At 38.7% G+C, this 26,444-nt stretch overlaps 1 protein-coding gene across 1 annotated transcript; it reads left to right on the top strand.

Moving 5' to 3' along the window:
- The first annotated feature begins 147 nt into the window (after positions 1-147).
- On the top strand, positions 148-26,151 carry Arl5b (ADP ribosylation factor like GTPase 5B). Its single transcript, XM_036188380.1, has 6 exons — positions 148-430; positions 14,256-14,316; positions 15,915-16,062; positions 19,510-19,593; positions 21,931-22,082; positions 23,301-26,151. Exons 1-6 carry the CDS (start codon positions 385-387, stop codon positions 23,347-23,349), a joined length of 540 nt encoding a protein of 179 aa, XP_036044273.1. The 5' UTR covers positions 148-384; the 3' UTR covers positions 23,350-26,151.
- Positions 26,152-26,444: the final 293 nt, after the last annotated feature.

Below are 26,444 nucleotides of genomic sequence, written 5' to 3' on the forward strand. Positions count from 1 at the left end.
CCGCGGGACACCCACCGGAAGAGCACAGGGAGGACCCGCCACGTCCGAGCGCCAGCTGACGTCAGCGCGCCGACGTCACGTGCCCACCTTCCGGCGATGGGTGGTCCCGGGATGAGGTGGGGAGGCGGGACGGGGGCGGGGCTCGCGGCCGGTTGAGGCTGTGCTGGGTAGGTGGGCGCAGACGGAGCGTCTACGGGTCGGGGCTGGGCTCAGCGCGCTGCGAACAAAGGAGTCTGCGGCGGTTCCCGGCTCCGCGGAGGACCAGAGCTTCGCGGGACTCCGAGGCTCCGCGGCTCCGGCTCGGCTTCACCTCGGCTCCACCGCGGGCGCCGCGGCACCTGCCGCCGAGTGCTGCCCAGGAGCCCGTCCCGCCCGGGGCTCGTGATGGGGCTGATCTTCGCTAAATTGTGGAGCCTTTTCTGTAACCAAGGTGAGGCCGGCGGGTTGGCGGACGCGGCGCCGGGAAGTCCAGATTGAGATCTGGACCCGGCTCAGGGTAGAACTCGGATCTGGGGACTGGGAGCCCGGGCAGCGGAGGCACCTGGTGGCCGGGAATCCCATGCGTGTGCGGATTTTAGCCTAGCAAGGTGGAAACAGATTCCTGCATTCTGTTTGCGGGCCTTTTCCTCCTCAGTGAACCAGCCTTAGGTCTGGTTAGCCGTAGGAAAGTGTCTCCACAAGAGCCCAAAACTTTCCTTTTCTTTAACTCGAAACACTAGTTTTGCACTGTTTACCTTCCTCTTGTGTAAGCCAGTGCACCTCCACGTTGTCTGACTTGGCTCCGACGTCTGACTCAGGAGTGAGTATTCAGGTGTACAGGTTTCTGAAAATTTCACACACAGGCATAGCTCCCTCCACCCCCGTAGGCGTTGGAAAAAAAACAAAAAAAAACAAAAACAACTAAATGCTTTCGGCTATGTGTAAGATGTTACGTGGCCGTAATTATTCTAGAACAGGTCAGGAAATACCTAGAAGTTGTAAAACCTGTTCTGAGTCAGAATGATGTCTCGAGAAGAGTTAGTACCAGACAGAAATGGGGCCCAGTGATAAAGTCTTGGGCATTCTTGTTACAGAATGGTTTCGGAGAATTTTGACCAGTTTTGTTTTGCTTTTTTTCCATTTGTTTCATTTTGTAGGGCGTGATTTATAAACTAGTTTTGTTTTAATAGTACTAATTTCTTACCATTAAGGTGCTTATCTGTTTTGTGGATTTAAACCATGAAGTGAATGTAAATGACTTTAGTTAACTTGTTCTGTGGGTTGATTTTTAAAAAAGCCCTTTTCAAGCTTATGAGTATGAATACATGCAAGCACACTAATGTGTGTATGTCTGCAAATGCCACCAATAAATACCCTTTTAAGAGACTTCAAAGTGTCCAGAGTTCAGCTTCTAGCAGTGTTACCCATAAATGTAAGACTTTCTTCTAGCAACTTAACATTTTCTAAAGCTTGTAAATGTACCATGTCAAGGAATATTTCAAGATATAGTTTTATTATATATTGATTACACAATTAAATTTGTGTAAATACAAATAAATTACACAATGATATCACCACTCCCTAGCCTAAGCAATAAAAATGATCAAAGCGTTGATTCTCCCATTATAGTCTGGTTGTTGCTGTTATTTATGTCTGTCCATTAGAGGAGCCATAAGCAGCCTAGAAAGGGGGAAAAGTAAGAGGGCAATCATCGAAGATGATAAAAACCTTCATGTGGTCCACATCCATCTTTACATAATTGTTTGAGCTTCCATAGCCCCCTTACTACTTGAAATGTCTTTATCCTTCCTGGTGAAAATTGGAACTAGTGGTTACATCACTTTATGCTCATTCATGATCAATTACACTTAGTCAGTAAACCAGTCCTCCAAAGTAGACACAGTAACTACAGAGATTAAGAACAGACAAGATGCCTACCCTGTGCTCGCAGAACATGCAAGAATTAGTGGAGGAAATTGCTTATAGATATTTCTAAGTGTGGCATGATGGTGCCAGGGAAGCACGTGATCATTATCAGGTGGTTCCTCAAAGCCTTTCAGGGTAGGATACACCTGGACTTGGTGATGGGTGTGAGTTTGGGACAAATGCAAGGTAAACTAAGTAGAACTGGGCATATCGGTGAAGGCAGATGGGCTAAAGTATGAGAAGAGAGGAAAAAGTTGGATACACCTAAAGAGACTGAGCATAGTTTAATTAGGCTGTACAGTTGTAGTTCACTTGATGAGATTGGAGCAGTAGCCAGGTATCACTGAGGTTCTTACATGCTGACCAAGACGGTATACTGAATAAGAAGGCAGTGGGAACCCGTGAAGACTGTGCTCCTTAGGTGTTTTCCCTGAGGTGGAATAATGGGATCAGATTCATTTAGTAGTCTGGAATTTCTGTATAAACAAATGTTACCAGTGTTGGCATTTTCCTTTTTTCCCATTGTACATTTCTTATTTAGTGGTGCCCAGTTAGCGTTGACAATTGGAATAATCTGTCCAAGTCTTCACTCTACTGGATAAGTTAGAATGGGGTAGGGTGGCCATCAGTGGCAATGGTTGTAAGGCGAGGCCAGTGTGAAAGAGCCAACAGTAGCCTACAGACTTCTTTCCTGTCTTTCCTTCAGTAAGTCCTCACTCTTACCTTGGTTTTGTGCTTTCTGAAGAGCTCCAAGCATCCTTTCATGTGAGATATCTTCCTGGGGATAAGTTTACTAAACCGTGCATTGTCTAATGGAACTTTGTATTGTTTGATTTGTTATAGAAGGTTGATAAATTATCATTGGAGGAAATAACCTGTGGCTGTTCATTTGTGTTTTTATAAAATAAATGCTTGTGTGTGTATTATGCTTAAGCTGTCAAAGTTTTGAAGGTTTTTTATTTTGTTTTTTTAACTTACATTTAAAAAATTTTCTAAGATCCATAGGCCTGGTCTTTTTTGACTGTACGTACCTGTCATCAGATTTTTGTTTAGCCAAAAAGACAAATAAAGCTTTAATCATTTAATCATTTTCATAGCCCCAAAAGCAATAACTTATTTTGTTATCTAACACATTTTGTTCTCATTAGCAAATTGCATGTTGTCCACCTGGACGCAATCAGTATTGATAAGTGTTGCTTTTTCTTCTGGCTGGTGTTATAACCCTTTCCTTTGGGCTAATTCTGCTTTAATTCTAGATTTTCATCTAGATTTTGATGTGTGTTCCCTACTAGTCTCCTAGAGTGTATTTGTAGCCTACTTTTGAAAAGTCCAGTCCTTAATTTCATTCAGATTTCTGATCAAGACTCACTAGTTATTAATCCCAGCACTCAGGAGGTGAAGGCAGGTGAGTTTGAGGCTAGCCTGGTCTACAAATCGAGTTCCGGACAGTCAGGACTGTTACACAGAGAAACCCTGTCACAAAAATCAAAAAATAAATACATAAAGAGACTCACTAGTTAGAGTCATTCCTTGACAGATTTACCAGAAGCAACATACTTCTTGCCTAGCATTAACTGTTTAATTACTGGTTTCCGGGTAATGTTTATCACTGTTTGTAATTGTATTATAAACTTCTCTGTTGTTTTGTTCACTCAGTAGAAGTAATCTCCCTAAGGCATGAACTTTTTCTTACTCACTGTTATATTCACAGTACCTGGCAAAATATACTTCCTTTGGGTGTTAGTGTTTGCCTTTTTGTTTGTTTGTTTTCTTTTATTTCATTCATCATAAAATTTTGTATAGTAGTAGCATATAGGTTATACTTTAAAGTGAAATAATGCTGAAGTCTTAATGTATGAATCCATCTTTCAGCTCTCAGCATTTCTCTCCAGTGCTGTATTCATGTTGAATAGTATGTCTAGCTGGGAATTTTAGCCATGATCATTTCTCCTCTTCTGGTAGAGGAGGAAAAGGCACTGCCTGTTTCCCTTCCTCCATCCCAGTGTTACAGACCTTTGGTTTGTTCTACACCCTGAGTTGTCATTATTGTGGTGATAAAATGTGGTTATCCTTAGCGACAGTTTGCTCTAATTGTCTTACTGTTTTTCCTTCAGTTTGTTACTAGAGTGAAAATCACAGGTCATCTTAGTTTTCCTTTCATTGGCTGAGAGATTCTGCAGTGTGCAAAGCTTGGCTCTCCTGTTTTGCCTGCCTCACACCCAGCAGATGCTTTGGCTTCCTTTTGGCATCTTTGGTACATAGCTGTTCTGGGCTTGTCTTTGCTGCCATGTTAGTGATTTTCTCTACTTACACTATGTCTTCCTTTTAAAAGTATACAAATTTAGCTGAGCATGATGGTGCACACCTTTAATCCCAGCACTTGGGAGGCAGAGACAGCCAGATCTGTGTGAGTTCAAGGCCAACCTGGTCTACATACTGAGTTCAGGGACAGCCAAGGTTATGGAAAGAGAGAAACTCTGTTTGCACTCCACCAAAAAGGGCATCTATAAATTGTAATTTTTTTTCAATTTCAGATGCCTGGAGATGTATCACTTATCTTTACTTTTGACTTATAACCAATTTAGCTATGAATTGGAAAACATTTCTTTTAGAATTTTAAAGACATTGCCTTGATCTCCACCTTCCACTATTGCTAAGTAAAACTGTAGCAGTAGCATCTTGATTTATTTTTCTCTCTCTTGTAGGTTTTTTTTTTTTTTTAGAATTGTCTCTATCTCTGGTAATTTTAAGTGTCAAAAAGATATAATTCCATGTATGTCTGTTTTTTCATTCATTCCTGTGGGCTCTCAGGAATTTTTCAATTTAAAGATGTACCTTTTTTGGTCCTAGGGAATTTATTTATTTTTAGGGTTTATTCCTCTGTTTTCTGTATATTCTATTGTCAGTGTATGCTAAAGTGACTGTCAAAAGATACACATAAACATTTTCTTATTGGGGACTGGGTTCTAGTCTTAGGTTATTTCCTTTGTCTTCCAGTCTTCCTGTTGAATATTTTGGTTCAGCAAATATATTCTTAGCATTCTGGTGGCATGTTTTTGTGAAGGCTCTTGTGACTCTTTGATATTGTTTTAGTTCATGTTTCGACATAGTTTCAAACAGCTTTTCGCATTGAACGTGTTCTCCATGACTGTCTTGTGACTTTTCCCTTATATCCTGATGAGTTAAACGCTATGAGTAGTAGAAAGACAGTCAGCCCTGTGGTCCAGGGCATAGAACTCAGGGCCTAATGAGGGCTAAGTAAAGCTCCACTCTGAGCCACTCCTCTCAGAAATGTTATAGACATTTCCCCTTCTCGTAGAGTCGGTATGTGAAATAGCAGTTTCTAAGCCAAAGAACAAGTAAACTGCTCTTATTTTCTTAAGTTGCTACATTCTCTTTATACTCTTGGCAGCAGTGTTCCATGTCCTTACCAGCAATTGATGGCATCAGCCTTTAATTTTAGTCATTCTGGTGAGAGTTGGCCATGCCATTTTTCATGTCCTTACTTGCTATTTGTAGACAGTTTAGATTCTTTACCCATTTAAAAAACTTTTAAACTATTCTGTCAATCCAGCTCTCTCAAGGTATTTGTAATGGCTCTTTGCTTTTGGTAACTTCAAGATACATGTTCCTTTCCTCCAGAAATGTTGCCTGTTGTGTTAATGTCTGTGATAGACTTCAATTTATTTGTGTTGTGATGTAAATAAGGGTGGAATTTCCAACTTAAACTACTAATTATTTCCTTCTTTCTACCTACTTTGGGTTTGTCTTTTATTACCAGATCCTGAAGGACATGTCAAATATAAGCATCTCAGAGTTGAAACTGTCCCTTTGGTTATTATGTAGCCACTTCTTTTGATATGTTGTATTTCATTTATTCAATTTGAAGTATTTTACATTTTTGTGTGATTTCTTTTTTGACTGGATATCAATGTTTGTTGCCTAGTTTGCACATAATTTTAGTTCTGATTTTTGGGTCTGTTTGTTTTTGATAGCATAATCTTGTTTCCTAGTGTGGTAAAAACCTTAAGGTTTCTTTTTTTTTTTTTTTTTCACATTTATTGAGAGTAATGATGCTTCTGTTATCTCTTGGGGTCCATGTACCTTTGGAGAGGAAACTTGTATTCCATACTTGTATAATCCTTTGTGAATGTTCCTGAGATTAAGGTTGCCTCAATCTTGTTCAGACCTTTTGTGTTTTCATGTGTATCTCTTACATAAGAGCACACTGCTGTGTTTTTTGAGCCTGCTGTGAAACTTGTCCTGTTAAACTGTAGCATTTGTTTATGTATATGCTGAGGTCTGCCTCTTCACTGGTGACTGTGTTTCCTTTGCTTGGCTGCTGGTGGGGGTTGCACTGTTCTTTTCTACTTAAAGAGTTAAGTGACTTTTTTGTAAAAGAATTCCTTTCTTGACTTTCTATCTCTTCCTTTTTACAGTATTTTTATGACACCCTCCTAGAGAGTGCAACATAGATTCTTGGTGCTGTGAACTAAGACAGCAAATGCCACATTGCCTGTAGAATGCACACATTTGCAACTCAGTTGCACCTGCCCCTTGTCTTTATGCTGCTGGATTGTGACTCCTGATATATCTGCATATTTAATAAATCTCCAAGGATATGGTGGCATAGTGTTTGCTGTGCAACTCAACTCCTATATGCAGTAAAGTTAAGAGAAGGATAAACTTATCTATTTGTTCATCTTATTTGTATTGATGACAGTCTCTTACCTTAAATGTCTTTGTTTGTATTTGTAAAATACATGTTTGCTGATAACAGCATCTTTGGCCAGTTATTTTTTCCTTGGTGTGTGGACTACAGCTGCTGATTTTTTCTTCCTGGTAAGACATCAGGTGACATTTGTCTTCTTTCTCTTTGTGTATCCTGGCTCTTTCTTTCTTTTTCTTGTTGCTTTCATCATTTTCCTTCATTTTTTACTTTACAACAAATTAGCTCTTTTGAATCTACTTTTTCTTTTACATTTTTCTTTTGAAACTTACTAAGCTTCTTAAATTTGAGTTATTCACATTTTTGTACTCACATAGTTTACATTTTCAGTTTCTAATTCCATGTTTTCTCAACTGCATGAGTCATTATGGATGCATATTTAGTGAAGAACAGTAATTAGTTTAAAAAGAAATGAATTTTCTAAAATACAAATACTCAGAATCCACCTCAGGTATTAAAGGTAATGTTCTGAGTCAAGGAGTAAATTATTTTTCAACTGTAGTACTGCTCAGAACAAGCTTAAAAACACATGGGTTAGATGCTTGTGCCCTTGAACATAAGCCTTCCAGCTTTCTGGTGGGCAGCTTGTAAACTACAGGTCTGAAGTCTTATTATTACATTTGTTCAGTGAGTTGAAGAAACACATCTCCATTATCTCTGCAGACACTTCAGTCATAGCAGTTTGTTACTATGGAGGACCTTCTCAGTCTTTGTTGTTGCTCTGCCTGTATATTTAGTTCTTTGAAGGACCTTCTCAGTCTTTGATGCTGCTCTGCCTGTATATTTAGTTCTTTGAAGGACCTTCTCAGTCTTTGATGCTGCTCTGCCTGTATATTTAGTTCTTTGGAGGACCTTCTCAGTCTTTGATGCTGCTCTGCCTGTATTTAGTTCTTTTCTCTATCAGAAGCTTGTTTTTCTCTACCTGATGAACTATTTTTTACCGTTAAAGTATGGTTAAGACTCACATCTTGGCTAAAGTGGGGAATCATCATACTAGGAAGGCATCATACTCGGACTTGTAGTTTATTACTGATAAAGTATGTTTTTATACTATTAAGTCAAGGAGAAGATAAGATGCATAGCATGATTATCTTTTTCCTTAGACAAACTATGTGTTTTTAATGTCCATAGAGATTTTGTACTCATTTTAAGCATTTAATGTATGACGGGTTTTTTTTGTTTTTTTTTTTTAAAGGTGTAAACTTTAATTTGTCTCCATACTGCTACTTGATATATAGAGTTCAAAGCTAACCAATAAGACAGTACATTATCTAGAGCCCTGTCCCTGGATTCAAATGCCAGCTAAGACCATCTTTCCTTCCCAGTAGTATGATGTTGGGAAGGCTATATAGCCTGAGGCCTAGTGTCTTAGGGTTTGTATTACTGTGACGAAACACCATGACCGAAATTCAAGTTGGAGGATAAAGGATTTATTTGGCTTCTACTTCCACATTGCTGTTCATCCCCGAAGGGCGTCAGACAAGAGCTCCAATAGGGCAGTATCCTCGGAGGGAGCTGATGCAGACAGAGGCCATACTGGCTAGGTTCACATAACTTGCTTAGCCTGCTTTCTTACAGAATCTGGGACTATCAGCCCAGGTATGGCACCACCCATCATGGGCTGCTCCCCCTATCCCCCCACTGATCACTAAGTGAGAAAATGCCTTATAGCTGGATCTCAAGGAAGCCTTTCCTCAACTCAGGCCCCTTTCTCTCTGATGGCTCTAGCCTGTGTCGAGTTGACACACAAAACCAGCCAGTACACCTAGTTCCTTCATCAGTAAAATGAGAGTGATGGCATTTTGTCACAAGATAATTATGAATATTAATTTCTAAAATATGCATTAAACATAGGAGGGCATAGTGGCACACAACTTTAATCTCAGCACTCAGAGGCAGAGAGAGTCAGGTAGATCTCTGAATTTGAGGCCAGCCTAGTCTACATAGTTTAAGGCCAGCAAGGGCTATAGGAGACTTTGTGTTCAAAAATAAAAATAAAAAAGATAAACCACTTAAGAGTTTACTTTTTTATTACTGACCTTGCTTTTCTTAGCTGAAAGTTGGGTTCAGCTCTTGCTTTTCAAGAGATACATAGCTCACTCTCTTGTTACTTTGTTCTCATGGTGTTTTGTACTGATGGGATTTTGCAAGTGTTTACCTTCAGGACTCTTGAGGTAAGTGTTGAATCATCAGATTGACATGGTACATTGACTCCCAAGTCATCTGATGACTGTCTAGTCATCAGATGGACTCGATACATGGGCTGGGATTGGGAGAGGCTGGAGAACTAGGCAGCGAAGCAAAAGAGCCTCTAGCCTTTGCAGTAATTCAGGTATATTCTGTGGTGTGACTATTCCACGTGTGCTGTATCACCACATCTGATATTTTAATTAGCTTGGTTATATGGTGGTTTACATATTTAATTCATGTAAAACTTCCTGTAGTCATGGTATTGATACAGCCATTTATACCTAGAAGGTAGCAGGCTATGTGTCATGAAATTTCCCGTATACATTAAAAAGAAATTTATAATGTTTTAACAATATGGAATTTTAATGTGAGGATCGAACCCAGGGCCTTGTGCTTGCCAGGCAAGCTCTCTACCACTGAGCTAAATCCCCAACACCAGATGGAGTTTTTAAATGTCTCAGCACAACTTGAGATATCTAAAGTCTACTGAAATAGAGATCTCTACTCCCTACACTGAGGTCAAAATGGCATTAAATTACATTCATTTACATTAAATGACATTAATGTCCCATCAGGTTGGCAGCAATTTTGACTTTGGGGATTGATTCCTTCTCATTTTCTTTTATTGTTTTTTTTTCTTCTTTTTAACCTCCTTGGTCAACAGATACTAACAGTTACTGCTTTAGTAACAGCTACATATTTATAAATACCTTTCAACATTTACTGTAGTTTACTATGGCACAAATGAGGAATATTACTAATAGTTAAGCTACATCACGGAAAGTGTCTCTGACAAAGAGTTCAGTTGATTTTGTTTGTTTCCTACACATGAATTGTATGTGTGTGGCCTATTGATTTTGCCCAACCAAAAGACAGCAGTATAGAACAAGTGTTGTCATATTTTCAAGCCTGGGGTCCCTCTTAGACATAACATAGTACATAGACATAGACATGCTCTACACAGAAGTAGCTCAGTCAGTGAATTGACTGGAAGCAGACCACACCATCAAGGGCACCTTTTAAGAAGCTTCTTGGCTTATTAATTGAAGCATTGCACAGGGACAATGCATTCAGGGTTGGTTTGTTTTGTTGTTTTTGGTTTTCCTTAGAAGAAGTAGATTCTCTATACACACACTCACACCACTTTCTCCCTTTTCTTCATGGCTCTTTGAATGGTAAAAACTTCACTAATTAGTATATGTGATTTGAATTGTTTAGCCATTGACAAACTTAGTATCTCTTAAGCATAGCAGGCAGTTGGAGGGAGAGGTGCAGTTACATAACAGGGCAAATGGCCTCCTGAACGTGGCCTTTAGTAGCTGGCCTTTGAGCCTGCTTTCATTCTTGTTGTCTAGATGGTATTGATACTTCTTCAGAGCTAAGATCTTAACTAAACTGTATCACTTTATACTTTTTCAGAGGACAGTCCTTCCTGTTGGTCATATGTGTAGATTTAGGTTGTTGGTGACAGTTTTCATGAGTAGTTAGGCTACTTTATCTGAAGGATATCATGCATACCTTCATCCTAGGAAAGAGCTGAAATTATGTGCTTTGTTTTAATTGCCAGAGTTCCCTATAAAGTAAAGAGAAGGGGATCTGAAAGATAAAACCTTAGTGTTTGAAGTCTATACCCTGTCCAGCACCAGTCTCTTTCCCTCAGTTCACTTGGAGACCAAATTTCAAAATGATACATTATTTATGCATGTAAACATCAGGCCTTTAATACTGTGATCCTCACCTGTAGTAAGCTTTATCTTTGGATCGCCACCCTCCAAATAACGACATGGAAGCTTATTATTATCAAAGAGCTTATGCTTTTCCCCAACTAGTTCTTATAGCTTAAATTAACCTGTTTTTATTAATCTACATTCTGACACGTGACCTTTCCTCAGTAAGACAAGACCAAGTCTGTGGGTGAAATGCCCTCCTCCTCTTCCTTTCTCTCCCCAGAAATCCCGCCTATCCTCTTCTGCCTAGCTATTGGCCATTCAGCTCTGTATTAAAGCAGTCAGAAGGCGCCTTGGCAAAGACACATCTTCACAGTGTACAAATATAATACAAAATGGTTTAAAAATAGTTGCAGTTACCCCAAGTTGCTTCAACAGTGAACCATCTGGTGGTGCTGTCCATTCTCTTCACTGAGCAGGAGTTCTGTTCAACCAGGTTCTGCCGTGCCAGTGGCTGTTTTCCCACTGCTGCAGTTACCCGAGGTCTCTAGACCTAGGCTGTTAAAAAGATGGAAATGCTTGGTGCCAAGCAGTCTGCTTGCGCCTCTGTTGATGAAGAGTGCTCTTGTTCTTATTTTTTAAGGAACAACAAACCAATGGAGTGCATCAAGGTTGGTTCTGTTAGAAGCTAGGGAATTCAAACCAACAGTCACAGAAGGGAAATTAAGTCAGTTATAATCATTCTGTTGTTGTTCTACAAAGCAGCTTTTGCCAGCATGAAAATAGCCTTTCCACTGTCTACTTGTCCTGTGATAGACTACAGATAGTTCTTTCTGATAAATACATCATTGGAAGACAGAGAAGTTTATCATTGCAACTTGTCTACAAATTGTGCTACATCTTTTTGTTGGTCGATGCACTGTTAAGGCTTTAAAAAACCATATTAGCAGTAATTTGATGCTCATTAGAGTTTATCATTGGAATCAGGGCTCTAAAGTGAAATGTTACCAGTATTGAGCACCATATGGGCAGTCTCATTTCTCTTTTCTTTGCTTTACTTTAAGGCAGATTTTATTTATGTAGCTCAGACTAGTCTTGAATTTAGGAACCTCCTGAGTGCCAAGCTTACAGGTTGGTGCTACGCTGGTTCTTTTTGCTTAAGTAATGAGCATATCACCACAGTGCTAGATATTATTACATCCTTCTCTTCTTGTGGAGACCCACAGAAGTTGTGGAGGCCCACAGATGTTTCCTAGTGAAATCTGAGCTTGCTTTACCCAGCAGGACTACATTAGAGGATTGCTTGGCCACACGCGAGGTTACCAGGTGATTGGAACGGTCTGCACTTGGCTGTGGGAGGGGGAGGTCTTTTGTTCAACCCATTGGCAGGTTTCCTATAGAAATCCCTTTTGAAGAAACAGAAGGGGCTGGTGGATATTGATCCAGGCCCTCCTGAGGCTCTCCTGTGTTTCTGTTTCTCTCCCCTCTATCTATCTAATTATTTCTCCCTCCTCCCTCCTCCCTCCTCCCTCCTCCCTCCTCCCTCCTCCAGAGTTCCCTGGGAAAAAAGTGGGAGCAGCCTCCACAGAGAAATGGAAAGGCCTCTTAGGCTACGAACTGTGTTGTTATATTGTTTTTCTGTGTTAGAAGCAAGTTTGGGGTCTTAAAGAAAGAGACCACCATTCCAACTGAAGTGTCTTCCACCAGTCCAAACCTCCCTCTTCATCAAGAGGGTGCACTTCAGAAAGCAAGCACTCAGAGATATGCACTTAGTTTTAATTCTGATGGGGTGGGGACCCTGTTTTTTCCCTGTTGTTTGAGGGTCTGACATCATGGTCTTTAAAAGACCTGGTGCAAAGGAAATGAAGGGGAAGGTTCTGCCACTCCAATCCAAGTGCAGGGCCTTTGTGCGAACAAAGGTTTTACTTTGGGGGGCACATCGGGAAGGGCGTTAAAACATCTGCATAAAAGTCTTACAAGGTCAAGGCTGGGAGATACAAAGATTTAAATTCCTTGTCATAAACACGTTTTATAGTATTTGGTAGAAAAGACTCATTTAATGTTTCTTATATCTGTAAGCTAAATGTGGTTGCCTACTAATGTCTAGGTGTTTCCAAGGTCTTGCTAGTGAAACTCTGCAGTCATTCTTGAGCATTATTTGTCTTTGTGGAAACTTGAGAAAATTTGTCAAGGTGAAGATGTGGGTCAGAGAGGAAACACATTTTTTCCCTCTTTTAAACATATCTTATATTGTCTTTCAGACTGACGGTTACACATTTAATGGTGTTTAAGAGTAGCGGACCTACATTCTTGGCTCATACCTGACATCATCAACCTTTAAACTATTTTCTAATCTGATGAGAGTAGAAATGTCTCTGGAGTCCTTAGTCAGAGGTCCCCCGGCTACCCATCCCCAAGGGAAGAGACAGGGAAGTGGTGGGAACGGCAAGGGAAGAGCTCACTCCAGTGGTGCACAGGAGAGAGAAGCAGCAGCTAGTGAAAGAAGTGTCTCCCCTGTGTCCCTGTGGAGCTTCCCTCCCTGCCCTGCTGAAGCACTGTAGGAGCTCCTAAGCATTTTGTGCTGGAGAGGGGGATTTTTATGTGTATCTTGTGCTTGGAAAATGTCATACATGCAAACATACAATGTCTTTTGATCACATTCGCCCCCCAACTCCTCCCCATTTTTCCCCACGTGTACCCCCAGATCCCCTCAACTCCCTCCCTTTCTCTTCCCCCTCTTCCTTCTGCCCTTCTTCCTTCCCTCTCATCTCCTTCTTCCCTCCCCCTTCACTTCCCCCCACCCGTCTTTTTGTCTCTCTCCTCCCTCACCTACCAAGCCCTGTTTGTGCTGCTCACATATTATTGACTGTGGGGCCATTCACTGGAACATGGGTGGCTACCAGGAGCCACGCCCTAAGGAAAACTGAATATCCCTCTCCCCAGGAGTCATCAACTATCAATAGCTTCTCAGCTAGTGGTGGGGGCTTGTTGAACCCCATTTCCCAAGAGAGAGGAATTTTGAACATACTCTGAATAGATGTGGGGGGATTTTCTATTATACATTCAAAACAGATTTCAAAATACATACCACTTAACAGAATAATTAGGCCTAATAACTGCCTATAAGAGAATGGTTATTTAGTGCCTGTCATCAGAAGGGGAAAGGCTTTTGTTGGACAGTGTCAGCAGAAACATCTACTTTGAATGATTACATAAAACATGTTTCAATAAAAACCATTGAAGGCTAAGTAATTGCTTTTACTTCTGCCAATTAATGTAAAAATAAAATTCTGTCTGCTAATGGAAAGAGCATTGCAGCTTTCAGCAGTAAACATCATCGTAAAAATGGAAGGCAAAAATGTTGGTACATGTGGGTAGGAAAATTTGCTTATATTAAAACAACTTAAAGCCAATTTGAATACCAGACATTGTGCAGCTATGTAGAACCAACATTTTACACTTACAGTTTAAGTCATAATATCAGATTTGTATTTGAGCGATCCTGCCTCCACTCATAAGTGACCATAGTCTCTTTTTCTAGCTAACCAGTCTAAACACCTTTACAGGAGAACTCCATAGAAAACACTGTAGTGGATTGTTTCACTCATGGCAGGTCCTTACTTGCATAAAGTTTCCGCATATAATCCTACAGTAGTGGGTGCTTAACAGATGAGTCTCAGTTATAATCATCTCTGTGGGAAACCTTACTGTAGAGTGCGTGCATGCAATAGTATAAATGTTCATGACTTGTTTTCTTTGTTTAGAGCACAAAGTAATCATTGTGGGACTGGATAATGCCGGGAAAACCACAATTCTGTATCAGTTGTAAGTATTGATGCTTACTTAATAGTTGCTGAAAAACTTTGAGATACCAATCTTCTCACTTTTAATAATACAACAGTTAGGCTTAGATGTGTAACCTTTTCTATTTTACCAAATAAAAAAGTAAAATAAAATGTCTTAGGCTCACTAAAGCCTCCACCAAGTACTCTCCTTGTGGCTTCCCAAGGAAGATGGACTTTAATATTAAACTAAAGTGCAGATTATCCTGGGGTGAGGTGATAAGATGACTCTTACTTAATGCTTCCCGAAGGAGCCCTGTGTAAACAGAGCTCTGTCTCTGGGACACTGCTCTCCCCTAAGAGGTTTGGGATTGTTTAACAGAGCCGGACTTGTCTGAAGTGATGGCCGTCAAAATACTATTTTAGTAGCTTTCAAAAGGGAGAGGCTTGAAATTCTCAGAAATACATTAAGGCTCATCATCAGTAAATGTTAACACCTCATGAATCTACTGTCCGAGGATTTCCCATTCTTTCAGGGCCAAAGACATTTAAGCTGTGGAAATGGATTTACATACCCAGAGCATTTTAACAAATAGTCACACAGTACTTGGCACTGTTATATGGATCTCACCCTTCCCTTCCTCGTCTTGCGTTTAAAGCCCATTTGTTTCTGGCTGGCTTATATCTCAACAGAACAATTCCCTACAAGACACTGGGATAAATTGCTAGCACTACAGAAGAAGAGGGTGGGGATAAAAAGCAGTATTGTTAGCCTTCAGCTTGCCAAAGATGCTCACTTGCTCAGTGCTTAACTGACACATTTGCTAACAGGCAGCTCCTTATATGTTATTGCTTCAGAGTTGTCATTATTTTTCTGTAGTATGTCTTCATTCATTGGCCAAAATGTATTTTAATATCATTTAGCCTTTAATATGAAGCTCAGATATCTCTGAAACGCCTCATCTTTGGTAAGAGTCTTGTACACAGTGTCAAACACATAACATATAAAACTCAGGAGAAAAATTATAAGTGTATCATGGAATGTTATCAACAAGTATATGCATTTTGAATAAAGTATTTAAACAATTGCTAAGATAATACAAGTGATATGAGAATCAATATCCTAGATATAGTTCAAATTAAGTAAAATTTCTATTTGTCTGTGACCTTAAGACTATAGGTTGGTAAGCCTAAACTAGTTTTTAGGGCTGAACTCTCACCTTGCTTACATAGACATTACGCAAAATGAATGCATAGAATATTACTGAGTTATTGCTACTTTGTAAGTATTGTTGTCTTTGTTATCCAGAAATTGCGCTTTCAGGATGGAACATTGGTTCTGATACAGTAACTGGTCATATTGGCATTTTGCCCACAGACATTCAAACACACACCACTGTGTTCCCATCTCTGTGTTAGGCCTGCAATTCATTTCATTAAAAAGCAGAAAACATTTCTTCAGGGGTTGCACTGTGTTTACATCTTTATTTGTACAGGAAGTCTCAAGCTTTTCTTTTTTGTGTTAATGATTATTATGATTGGTTAAATAGGAAAGGTTGACTTCTCTTAAAAACATAAAGATAAAACGTGCTTGGGGTTCTCAAGATTTACAAAAGAGTTTTCAATGGTGTCTTTCAACAGCTTAATGAATGAAGTAGTTCATACTTCTCCAACCATAGGAAGCAATGTTGAAGAAATAGTTGTGAAGAACACTCATTTTCTTATGTGGGATATTGGTGGTCAAGAGTCCTTGCGGTCATCCTGGAACACCTATTATTCAAACACAGAGGTATGCCAAAATTACCTTTGAATTTTAATTTAAAAATTTTCTAAGAATCAGCATAGAAGATGGCTAGGCTGTAATGAAGCATGTTAGCAGTTGCTTTTAATAAGGAATTCAGATTTCATCATGGAAGAAAAAGGCAGGTAAAAGGAGTGCTAAAGACTGTGTTCTGTTCACAGCGGTATCTCACTATGGAGATTTGTACAGAGGGGAGTTTAGGAGTAAGATCCAAGAGAGTGCTTGCATTTTTCCCCTACAAAGGGATGGGATAGTCAATGAAAACATTGCAATAAACCTGTTTTACTAAAGTCAATGGATTATATACATGTAAAATGTGCCTGGCTGTCAGAACCTGCTGTGCAGCTCAGGCTAGCCTGGAGCTAGCTTACACCAATCCTGTCGATTCTCTTCCTCCTAAGGGCTGGGACTATAGGTGTGCAATACCATGCATGGCCAAGATCCTTCTCAGCTGAGCATTTCCTCTGGCTGGCTCAGTCCATCCTCACAGTGGTGTTCTCAGTGCTCCATGGATTGGAGAAATGTGACAGTGGCTGAATAATGAATCTTCCCACAAGTATCTGATGAGGGACGGCATAAAATATTTTAAGCATAATTTTTCAAATAACATCCCAGATTTTCTGATGTAATTAATGTGCAAAATAATGTGCAGGCCATCCCCAGCCATTGCTATAATTTAGAGGTTATTTTTATACTTTTTCCTCTGGGATAGAAAAAGGCAAAGAACATTGAATTTTTTATTATATATTTATTGAGTATTTTGAAACATGAAAAGAAATTGCTTGTGTTAAAAGTAAAGTAAATAGAGGAGTTAATCAAGAGAAGCCACCTAAGAATATTTACTTCTGCAAATTTCATTGCACAAGAGAATGGGTTCCCAGTGTTGATTATTGGAGAAGTCATGTAAGCCCACACTTGAGTGACTAAGGGACATGGGAGCATCATCTGTAGAGATGAATGTGTTGGTCTCTAATGAGCCCTGAGAGGGCAGTGCATGGGAAATTCTGCAAACAAGTGTGTCTGCAGAGCGCCACAGCAAAGCAGTTTCTAAGCCAGGGAGCCTTCCAGGGTGTTGTTTTCTTTTTCTAATAAACACTTATTAGTTCAGTATTAGCTTGGGGAATATATCCATATTATCTTCACTTGTATGTCTGTCTAGAGGCAGATTTGTTTTAATGCCTATACAGGGTTTTTTAGTTTTTATCACTTTGAATAATCGTGTGCAGTTACACATGTAAGCTTTCTTTGTAAGGAGGTACAGCTAAGAAATCATATTTTCTAAAATGACATTTTATAAAAATGGAACTGAAAGAGTATAATGCAAAGAATTTTTGGTGCACAAGTTGCCTTTTAAAGTAAAATAAAATACAAGAACACTTTTTGGATCTGTATTTACAGTGTGTGCTAGTCCAGTGTAGTGCATGAGCCAAACTGGCATTTTGCCAGTATGCAACACTTGTAATGGCACTGAACTGTCTTCTTCGTGGGGCTTGGGCAGCACAGAAGTGGCTGGTAAACAAATATGGTTTTAAGGCAGCTGGATATACGTGTATGGTAAAATACTACTGGAGAATAACAGCGTTTTAGTATACTCAGGTAACAGGTCCTTTTTCAAAGTTCATTGTCAAAGCCTACAGTTGATTCCAGCTGTGAAGAAAGGCCGTTCTTATACACAAATAGGTTAAAGACAACTCAAGCTGAACCGAGCTCACTTAAAGCACTTCAAGGGGTAGTTTTTTTGTGTTTTTTTTTTGTTGGGTTGTTGGGTTGTTGTTATTGGAGCTGAGGACGGAACCCAGGGCCTTGTGCTTGCTAGGCAAGCGCTCTACCACTGAGCTAAATCCCTAACCCAAGGGGTAGTTTTTGATTTGCTGACAATCAAGGCTTAACCTTGGTCCAAACAGATATATATCATTACTGATGCTATTAGCAATAAATGTTCTTTGTAAACCATTGCTATAAGTATATCTCAGTTACCACAAAGAATTTATTGCAAAACACCAGCATGGTCTGTTAGTTACATTTGCAGACTTAGATTCCAGGAAAAGATTTCATGAGGTGATGTTTCACTCATAACTGTTCACCCCTGAAGTCTTGCATTGAGGAAATTCTTTGCTTTGAGATGGCCTCCCAAAGTGAATATCTCCATTGTAATGTAAGGAGTTTCAGGGCTTAATTCCTGATAGCTTCCTCTCATTAAACCAGTTACTTGCCAATCGTCTGCCGTTCTGTGCCATGCTCCCTTCCTTTTGTCCCCTTCTAGGCCCTTCTAGTTTATATTGAGATTACTGTGGGTGGCTATCCTGTAAGTTGCTGCCAGCCCCTCTATTGTAACGAGGCTTTTATCACTCTCCTGTTCTAGAAGAGAGATGACACTGTTTCCCCTGAGTTTTGAACACTCTCTCTTGCACATTATTTGGTTTAATAGCTCTTTCACTATTTTCTTGTTTGTAATTCACAAAGTTGCTTTTATTTAGGTTTTTATTTGCTTGTATTTTTAATGTTTAGTACCTATTTTAGACTCTGACTCTCTCTCTCTCTCTCTCTCTCTCTCTCTCTCTCTCTCTCTCTCTCTCCTATCCCTGTCAAAGATGCGTACACAGAGATTCTCCAGTTTCCTGCCTTTTTCTAATACCACCTACATCTTCGCATATTAACGTCAGTGCCTGTAACTTAGCACCATTCAGCACACTTTCTTCTTGAGCTTTTATTGCTGAAATTCCTTCTGTAAAAAATGTCTTGTTTGTTATTTTTGAAAAACATGCTTTTTCTGTCAAATTAACTTTAATAGGCAAAAGATTTTATACATAAAGAAGTATGATTATTAATTGATTATTAATTGTCTAAAATTCAGTGGTTCTCAACCTTCCTAATGCTGCATCCCTTCAATACAGTTCCTCATGTTATGGTGACCCCCCCAACCAAATTATTTCATTCCTGCTTCATAACTGGAATTTTGCTACTGTTATGAATTGTAATATAAATATCTGATATGCACCCCCTGTGAAAGGGTCGTTCGCCTCCCATTGGTGTAAATGGTTGGTAGAATGAAGACTTTGAAGTTTAATGAAAGTATTAAATTCCAGTTTTGCTATAAATATTACTTTTTTTTTCTTTCCGGAGCTGAGGCCCGAACCCAGGGCCTTGGGCTTGCTAGGCAAGCGCTCTACCACTGAGCTAAATCCCCAACCCCACTATTACTTTTTATTACCCACAATCAGGAGCTTTAAAAAGTTAGGTTGGTCTTGCGTTTTAGTTGCTGAAGCTGCAGGTTGCTTCCTTGAGTTCCTGCTTGCGGTGCTTCGGTGTGAGGCTCCCTCTGGGAAACGCACTAGTGACGCTGCCGAGTGAGACCTACTGTCACTGCAGTAGTGGTTTTGCAGGAAACCGGACATGCTGCTAACTCTCCTCCTTTATCTTAAACTTGTCTTCTAGTTCATCATTCTTGTTGTCGATAGCATTGACAGGGAACGACTGGCTATCACAAAAGAAGAATTATACAGAATGTTGGCTCATGAGGTAAATTTTGAAAGCAAGTCTTTAAAACATGAAATAAGTTATCTATGTACTAGTTTTGTTTTATGCAAATATTAATGTGAAACAGTGTTGGTCATTTCATCCTAAGCAAAACTTTATATATTAAGTTGAATCAAAATAGCATATTTTCAAGCCTGTTGATTTGTTTGCTACAACTGTTAAAAGCTGTTTTATTTTTTTTTAGAATTAAAACTATTAATTCGTGCTTTAAAAAAAAATTGATAAATTGATATTAGGAGTGTGTGTGGGGGGACAACAAAATTTAAATGTCTTTCAGCCAAGAGTTTAAAAATAACTTTAATGAATAAATTTAGGTAACTTGATTATAAATATTTGAGATATAAAAAAAGACAATAAAACATTCTTGCACGTGCTATTTAACATAAGGTGTGAAATGCATTGTGAGGTCTTTCCAGTCTGATTTTCTTTCCTTCTCAGGTGTATCTCAAATCTTAATGTAGTGATTATTATTCCTGTACATAGATGTAAAACACCAAATTCCATTTTATCTTTCTGTGACTTGTACTTTTTTCACATTTGAGTTTTAAAATTGATTTCATAAGTTGGCATACAAAGTAGTATTAATGGTATTTTCATACAGTGTGTCATTTTACTTTGTTCTTAAGCCCCTCTACCTGCTTTCATCAGCCCTTGACACACATAACCCCTTTTTTTATTTTCATTTTTCAAGACAGGGTTTCCCTGTATAGCCTTGGCTGTCCTGAAACTAGCTCTGCAAACCAGGCTAGTCTTGAACACACAGAGATCTGTCTACCTCTACCTCATGAGTACTGGTGGCACAGGCCTGTTTTTTTCATCTCTCTTATGTTACATCCTGAGTGCAGTTTCCCCTCCCCCAAGTCTCTCTCCTCACTTCCCCCTTTCCTCAGATCTACCTCTGTCTCTCTTCAAAAAAGAGCAGGCCTCCCAGGGACATCAACCAAACACAGCATAGCACGTTACAATAAGACTAGATACACCATCACGTCAAGGCTGGACGAGACAACCCAGTAGGAAAAAAAGGATCCCACAAGTAGGCAAGAGTTGCAGACAGCCCCTGCTCCCACTATTGTGAATCCCACAAGAACACCAAGCTACTCAGCCATAACAAATGCAGAGGACCTACGTGAGACCTCTACAGGCTCACTGATCTCTGCGAGCCCCCATGAGTCCCAGGGAATTGATTCTGTGCCCTTGCATTTTCTTGCTGGTCCCCTTAGTCCTCTTCAAATTGTCCTCCTGTCTGCTTTCAGGCCACATGAATTCCCTCCCTTTCTTCTCCCCTAAGATCTCTTCCTTAATACCCTCCTGAGCGCGCACGCGCATGCGCGCGCGCGCACACACACACACACACACACACACACCAGTTTAGAACTAGAACACATATATGAGAGAAAATACACTTGGCTTTCTTAGTCTGGCTTATTTCTTTTATAATCTTCATCCATGTCCTTTAAAAAGTCAGATTTCATTTTTCTTATTTGCTGAAAATTTTCATTGTGTATGTACCACATTTTCTATATTCAGTTACTGATGGACATATAGACCACTTCCATTTTGTGCTTTTAATGATTAGTGCAGCAATAAAAATGGATGTGCTGGTATCTGTGTGGCCTATTGGCTTAAGAGTTCTTGAGGTATACACCCAGTAGTGGTATAACTGGGTCATATGGTATTATATTTCTAGTATTTTGTGGGAACTCCACACTGTCTACCATAGTGGCTGCACTATTATTCACCCTCACCAACACTGTAAACATGAGATTTAGCTATGTTATTATGTGCATAGCTGAAGAATATGCCCATAGCTGAATGAAGTTCATTGCTTTCAGAAGTGATACTATTTCACTGTATAAGTCTGTCACAGTTGATCTGTTTTGTTAGGTTATGTCAGATTGTTTTGCTTAAAAACAAAATAAAGCCACAGTGAACACTATTCATTGAGTTTAAGTTCTGTAAAGGCTAATAAGTTTACCTTGTTCTCACCTGCATAGAGTATCACACAATGCTAAATTAGTGTTTAACCTGAGGTTTATTTTCTTTTCAACCTTCCCACTTTCATCCAAAAATAGAAAAATAACTTATTTATTTGATTTACACATATACTTTATTAGGATGAATCATTAAAATGTGATTATTTTACAATTAAATGTTACTATAAGATTTTTTTGCAAATAGGTGTGTTTTAATATAATTAGTTAGCAGGGTATATCTTATACTCTCACTTCATAGTTTACTTTGTTTTATGATGGTTCACATAGTACTTTGATTCATGATTGTTCTCAAGTTTGGCATTTCAATATTTTGTGTCAATTGCAGGATTTAAGGAAAGCTGCAGTTCTCATCTTTGCAAATAAACAGGATATGAAAGGGTGCATGACGGCAGCTGAAATCTCCAAATACCTCACCCTTAGTTCAATTAAGGACCACCCATGGCACATCCAGTCATGCTGTGCACTAACAGGAGAAGGGTAGGTGCTCTTAGGGGTACTTAGAAGATCATTCACAGTTCTAGGACAACTTCTTAACTTCTGGGTCCTCGTTCCCTTTAATGTTTCTTAAAAATGGTTTGTATATTGTTTCTCAGGCATAGAAGTTGGAAATACTTCTAGTGAACAATTTACCAACAAAAGTTCTTCATATTTTTTAAAATAAATGTAGTATCTTCAAAAGCATAAGCAGCTTTGGGATGAAATGTTTAGAATTAAGGTATTTTGCTCATCTGTTGCTTTCATTGTTTATTTACTAAGCAAACACTGCAGTGCCACCTGAATTAAAGAGAAAGCTTTATAGGAATTACACATTTTCCAAAAGGACTTAACTGAGCCAGTCTTCAACAAGAATGTATCTCCTGTATTATCAAGAGTCCTTCAGGAGACATACTTATAGACAGTAAACATTTGACAAATGCCATTATAGTTGTATTCTTGCTTTCCTAGGAATGTGAATATAGATATTATGCCAAGGAGAAGCTATTGTGTCTTGTATTATTACCTAGTTTATGCCTAGGACCCTCATATCAACCTGATTACTTAGTTTTTCTTAACTCAAAATTCTTGGCAATGTAATAGCTAGGTGTAGACTATAAGCTTTCATTCTTTAGAAATTGGGTGAATAAGTAGAAGTTTCTGCTATTTTTCATAGTGATTTCAGCTTGTTTTAAAGGGGTGAAGTGGACGTGGTATTTACAACTTCGATGGAAAAACTGGACAAACTTGAGAAGAGACCAGAGCAGTTTGCCACTTTGTTTAAATGGTTAAGACCATTTTATTTAAGTGGCACTTCTATTAAAATTTCACTTAGAACGTTATTTGAAAGCTGTCCTTGACAGAGGCTGGAGATCTGACTCAGTTGGTAGACTGCTTGTCCAGCATGCAGAAAGCCCTGGATTCCATCTTCATTACTGCATATACTGAGTATGGCATCATATGTCTGTAATCTCAACATGGAGGTGGGGTTGAGGCATCAGGATCAGAAGCTTAATTAAGTTCATCCTTTCTGCACAGAGAATTTGAGGCTAGCCTGGGATGCATGAGACCCAGTTCCTTGGGGGATAAAAAAAGGTTGTCACCAATATCTGTAAATAGCATTTGACTGTAATAAGAATCTTTAGGTAAGACTTAATAAGTATGGCTTCAATCTTTCAGCAGAAAGTTTCTAATTATAAAATACTTCTGTCTTTCGTTTAGGTTATGCCAAGGTCTAGAGTGGATGACCTCCAGGATTGGTGTGAGATAATTTTTTGCTTGAAAAAGACTTCTCTATTTATTCCGTGACATGAACATTTTTCCTAATACCTTTGGCTGCTGAGGCAGCAGCATGTTTAATTTATAACAACACAAACCTCTGAGCAACACTTGAATCAAGTGCCGCTGTACTGGAACATAAAGATGTTTTCTTCCCTTTGTTTCAGATGCACTAATCTTCAGTCGGATGAGCATAATGTGTAACTAACTATGTTTGCAGCAACAGAACTCTTCTGACTGCCTATTCTGATTATTCAGTGACTGCCTTGTAAACACTGTTTGTCATATATTTCATGTTATCTGAAGTATTGTTATGTCCTTTACATCCCATTTCTTTCACTTCTTGGCCACTGCTCCCTTCTTCCCAGGTTCTTAGTGGTTTGACAGAGCAGTTGTAGGAATGGTCATGTACTACTTCTTCAGCGCTAAACATTTGTTCTCTTCAAACCCTTTTTATCTTTGGACAGAATTAATTACAATGATGAAAATTACCTAGAAGCTGTGTGTGTGCGTGTGTGTGTGTGTGTGTGTGTGTGTAAAAGAGTGAACATCATGAATACTTGCCTTTAAATTTCCCTCACTTCATTGCATATCATAGTTTAATTTTAAGTTGCTCTTTGCATGGGAATTAAGTAGTCCATCTATTTATGTAAGGAACTAAATTCACTTTTCTACCAACAATATTTGGTTAAAAACACTTGGTGAAGCATGAATTTGAAAGCCAGCTTCAATGGGAAATATTACTAGCTCCATTTGATAGCTTAAGATTTCCACTGTGTATATAACTGTCAGAATTTAGTAAAACACACCAACATGAAATTAAGCTAGGACATTTGGAATATGTTTTTCTATCAGTTTGCTACCTGTTTTATTGTCAACAAAAACTTCAGCTATTTTGTCAGAGATACCATGCCTGCTTTGGGCAGCAGCCAAAGTGTAAACAATCCTTTTTATTTCTTGGGTTTGCAGTAGTATCTGTCAGAGCATCTTTATCACCAGCAGTGTGTTACTGAAAGGCAAAATAACATGGCTTTTCTTTAAATCTGGCTGAGGATGATGTGAAAGAGGCTTCAGACAATCCCCCCCCTTTCCCCCTCACTTCCTCCCTTTGTAGGTAGACTTTGTGTCCTAAAATCTTCTGGGGTACTGCTGAATCTAACCCTAGCTTTTAGAATATTCCTATAAGAATCAATGCTCATATTCGTTCTTGGTTGTTTTTTTTGTTTTGTTTTGTTTTGTTTTGATACATGATTTCTCTAAATAATCCTTGGCCTGGAACTCACTAGGTTGACCAGGCTGTCATATACTTAGCAACACAAATGCTTTTATTGACTACAAAAATGGAGGAAAAGGGCCTAATGCATCAGGCTTGCAGGGTGGTATTAACGGTTCCCAAGGCAGTTGTCTGAGGTGAAAGTAAGAGTGACCCCTAAGGAAAAAGGGGACAAGTGTTGTCCTTACCCGTCTCTTTCACGTGTGTCATTTGCTGTATGAAAGGGAGATAATGTGTACTTAGGAACAGTTCCTCATTTGCAGTATTTTTTATTTGGGGCAAAATAAGTTTCAGTATTTATAAATACCTGCTCAGAATTGGTATTTTAATTTCAGGTGTTTTGTATGTAAGTTTGCTCTCTTTTTCAGGTGTGCTCGTTTGTTTTATTTAGTTAATTTAGTTCAACTTGATGATACTTTTATTTAGTGTTTGCACCCTTGATCTGAGAAAGTGGCCAGAGGAAAAGTTTTCTGGGCTGTGGGAAATGGTTTAAACTTTGAATCTTTTTCTTAGTGATTCTATGCCAAGTAGAGGGTAAGTTTAATTTTCTTGTGTGTTTTATCAAAGGTGAGAGAGAAAAGCAGATATAAATCAATGTGGATGGTGTTCGTTGGGTGGGGGGTGGGAACTAAGAAAATACTAATTACCTAAAGCACACTTTGCCTGAATTTTACTTCGTTATATTGTTTACCATAAATATAAAAAAAATTCTCATAAGTCTGTCTTGAGATAAAACATATTTAATGCCCCAATATTTCTTCTTATGAAATAATTATTTGTCTCCTTGTATCTAATAAGATTGGCTGGTTCAATTTTCTTCTGTCAGATAATATGGTTATTTTTATATTACCACATCAGCATTATATTAAAGTGTTTTTAATAGTTGATTATATTTTGTCAAACAGCTATTAGTATAGATGCAGATTTGCTATTGAACTGTTAAAAGTACAGTTTATTTTACTTCTACATCCTTTTTTAAAAGCAAATGATTAGTTTGGATTAGAAGCAATGTCTGTTAGGCATCTCAATATGAAATCAGTATTCAAGTAGACATTGTGCCATTGATTGGGACAGGGTTCATTAAAAAATTAGGGGCTTTTGTCAGTCTTTTGGTTTACAGCAGCAAGAAACTAGTTATCCTTTACTCCAAGAGAATGTTTGGACCCAAACGAGTATATGATGCTAAAGCATTTGACTTGAATGGTCACTGTCAAATCAAACGGCCGTAAAATATTATTTGATGAAAAAAATGTAAAATTGTGATGGTGCCTTTGTTGTTTTGAGCTGAGTTCTCAATTTTTTACATTGTTCTTTAGAGGTCACATGAACAGCTGATGAGATGGAGGGGAGTGATTTGTATCTCACATTCTCCTTTGTCTCCACATGTTATTTGGTAGAGTTTGTAGTATACAGAAACCTCCCACACCTGCTTTATACCTTCAGAAAATAATCTTTGTATTTTTAATTCAAAAATGAAGAAATTAAGCTTATACAAAATCTATTCAATATGTTACAGCTAAAAATACAAAAAAAAAAAAAAAAAAAAGAAAAAGAAAAAAGAGAAAAAAAACCTACCCTTGCAAATCAAATGTGCCATTTTCTTCCCTGAGCACATGTGAGAATCACTGTAGAAGTAGCACTCGCTTCTGTAAGGGAATGCACTAAGTGTTTTTATTGTTAATGTGATTTAATTTCTTAAAACTGAAAATATTAATATATATATAATCTATTGAAAACTGAGGATTGAATATATAACATATGCTTTTAGGTTCTTGTGTTAACATTCTTAAAGGGATAGTACTTTTATTCCATAT

The sequence above is a fragment of the Onychomys torridus genome, chromosome 5, assembly GCF_903995425.1.
Source record: "Onychomys torridus chromosome 5, mOncTor1.1, whole genome shotgun sequence".
NCBI classification, from domain to species: domain Eukaryota; kingdom Metazoa; phylum Chordata; class Mammalia; order Rodentia; family Cricetidae; genus Onychomys; species Onychomys torridus.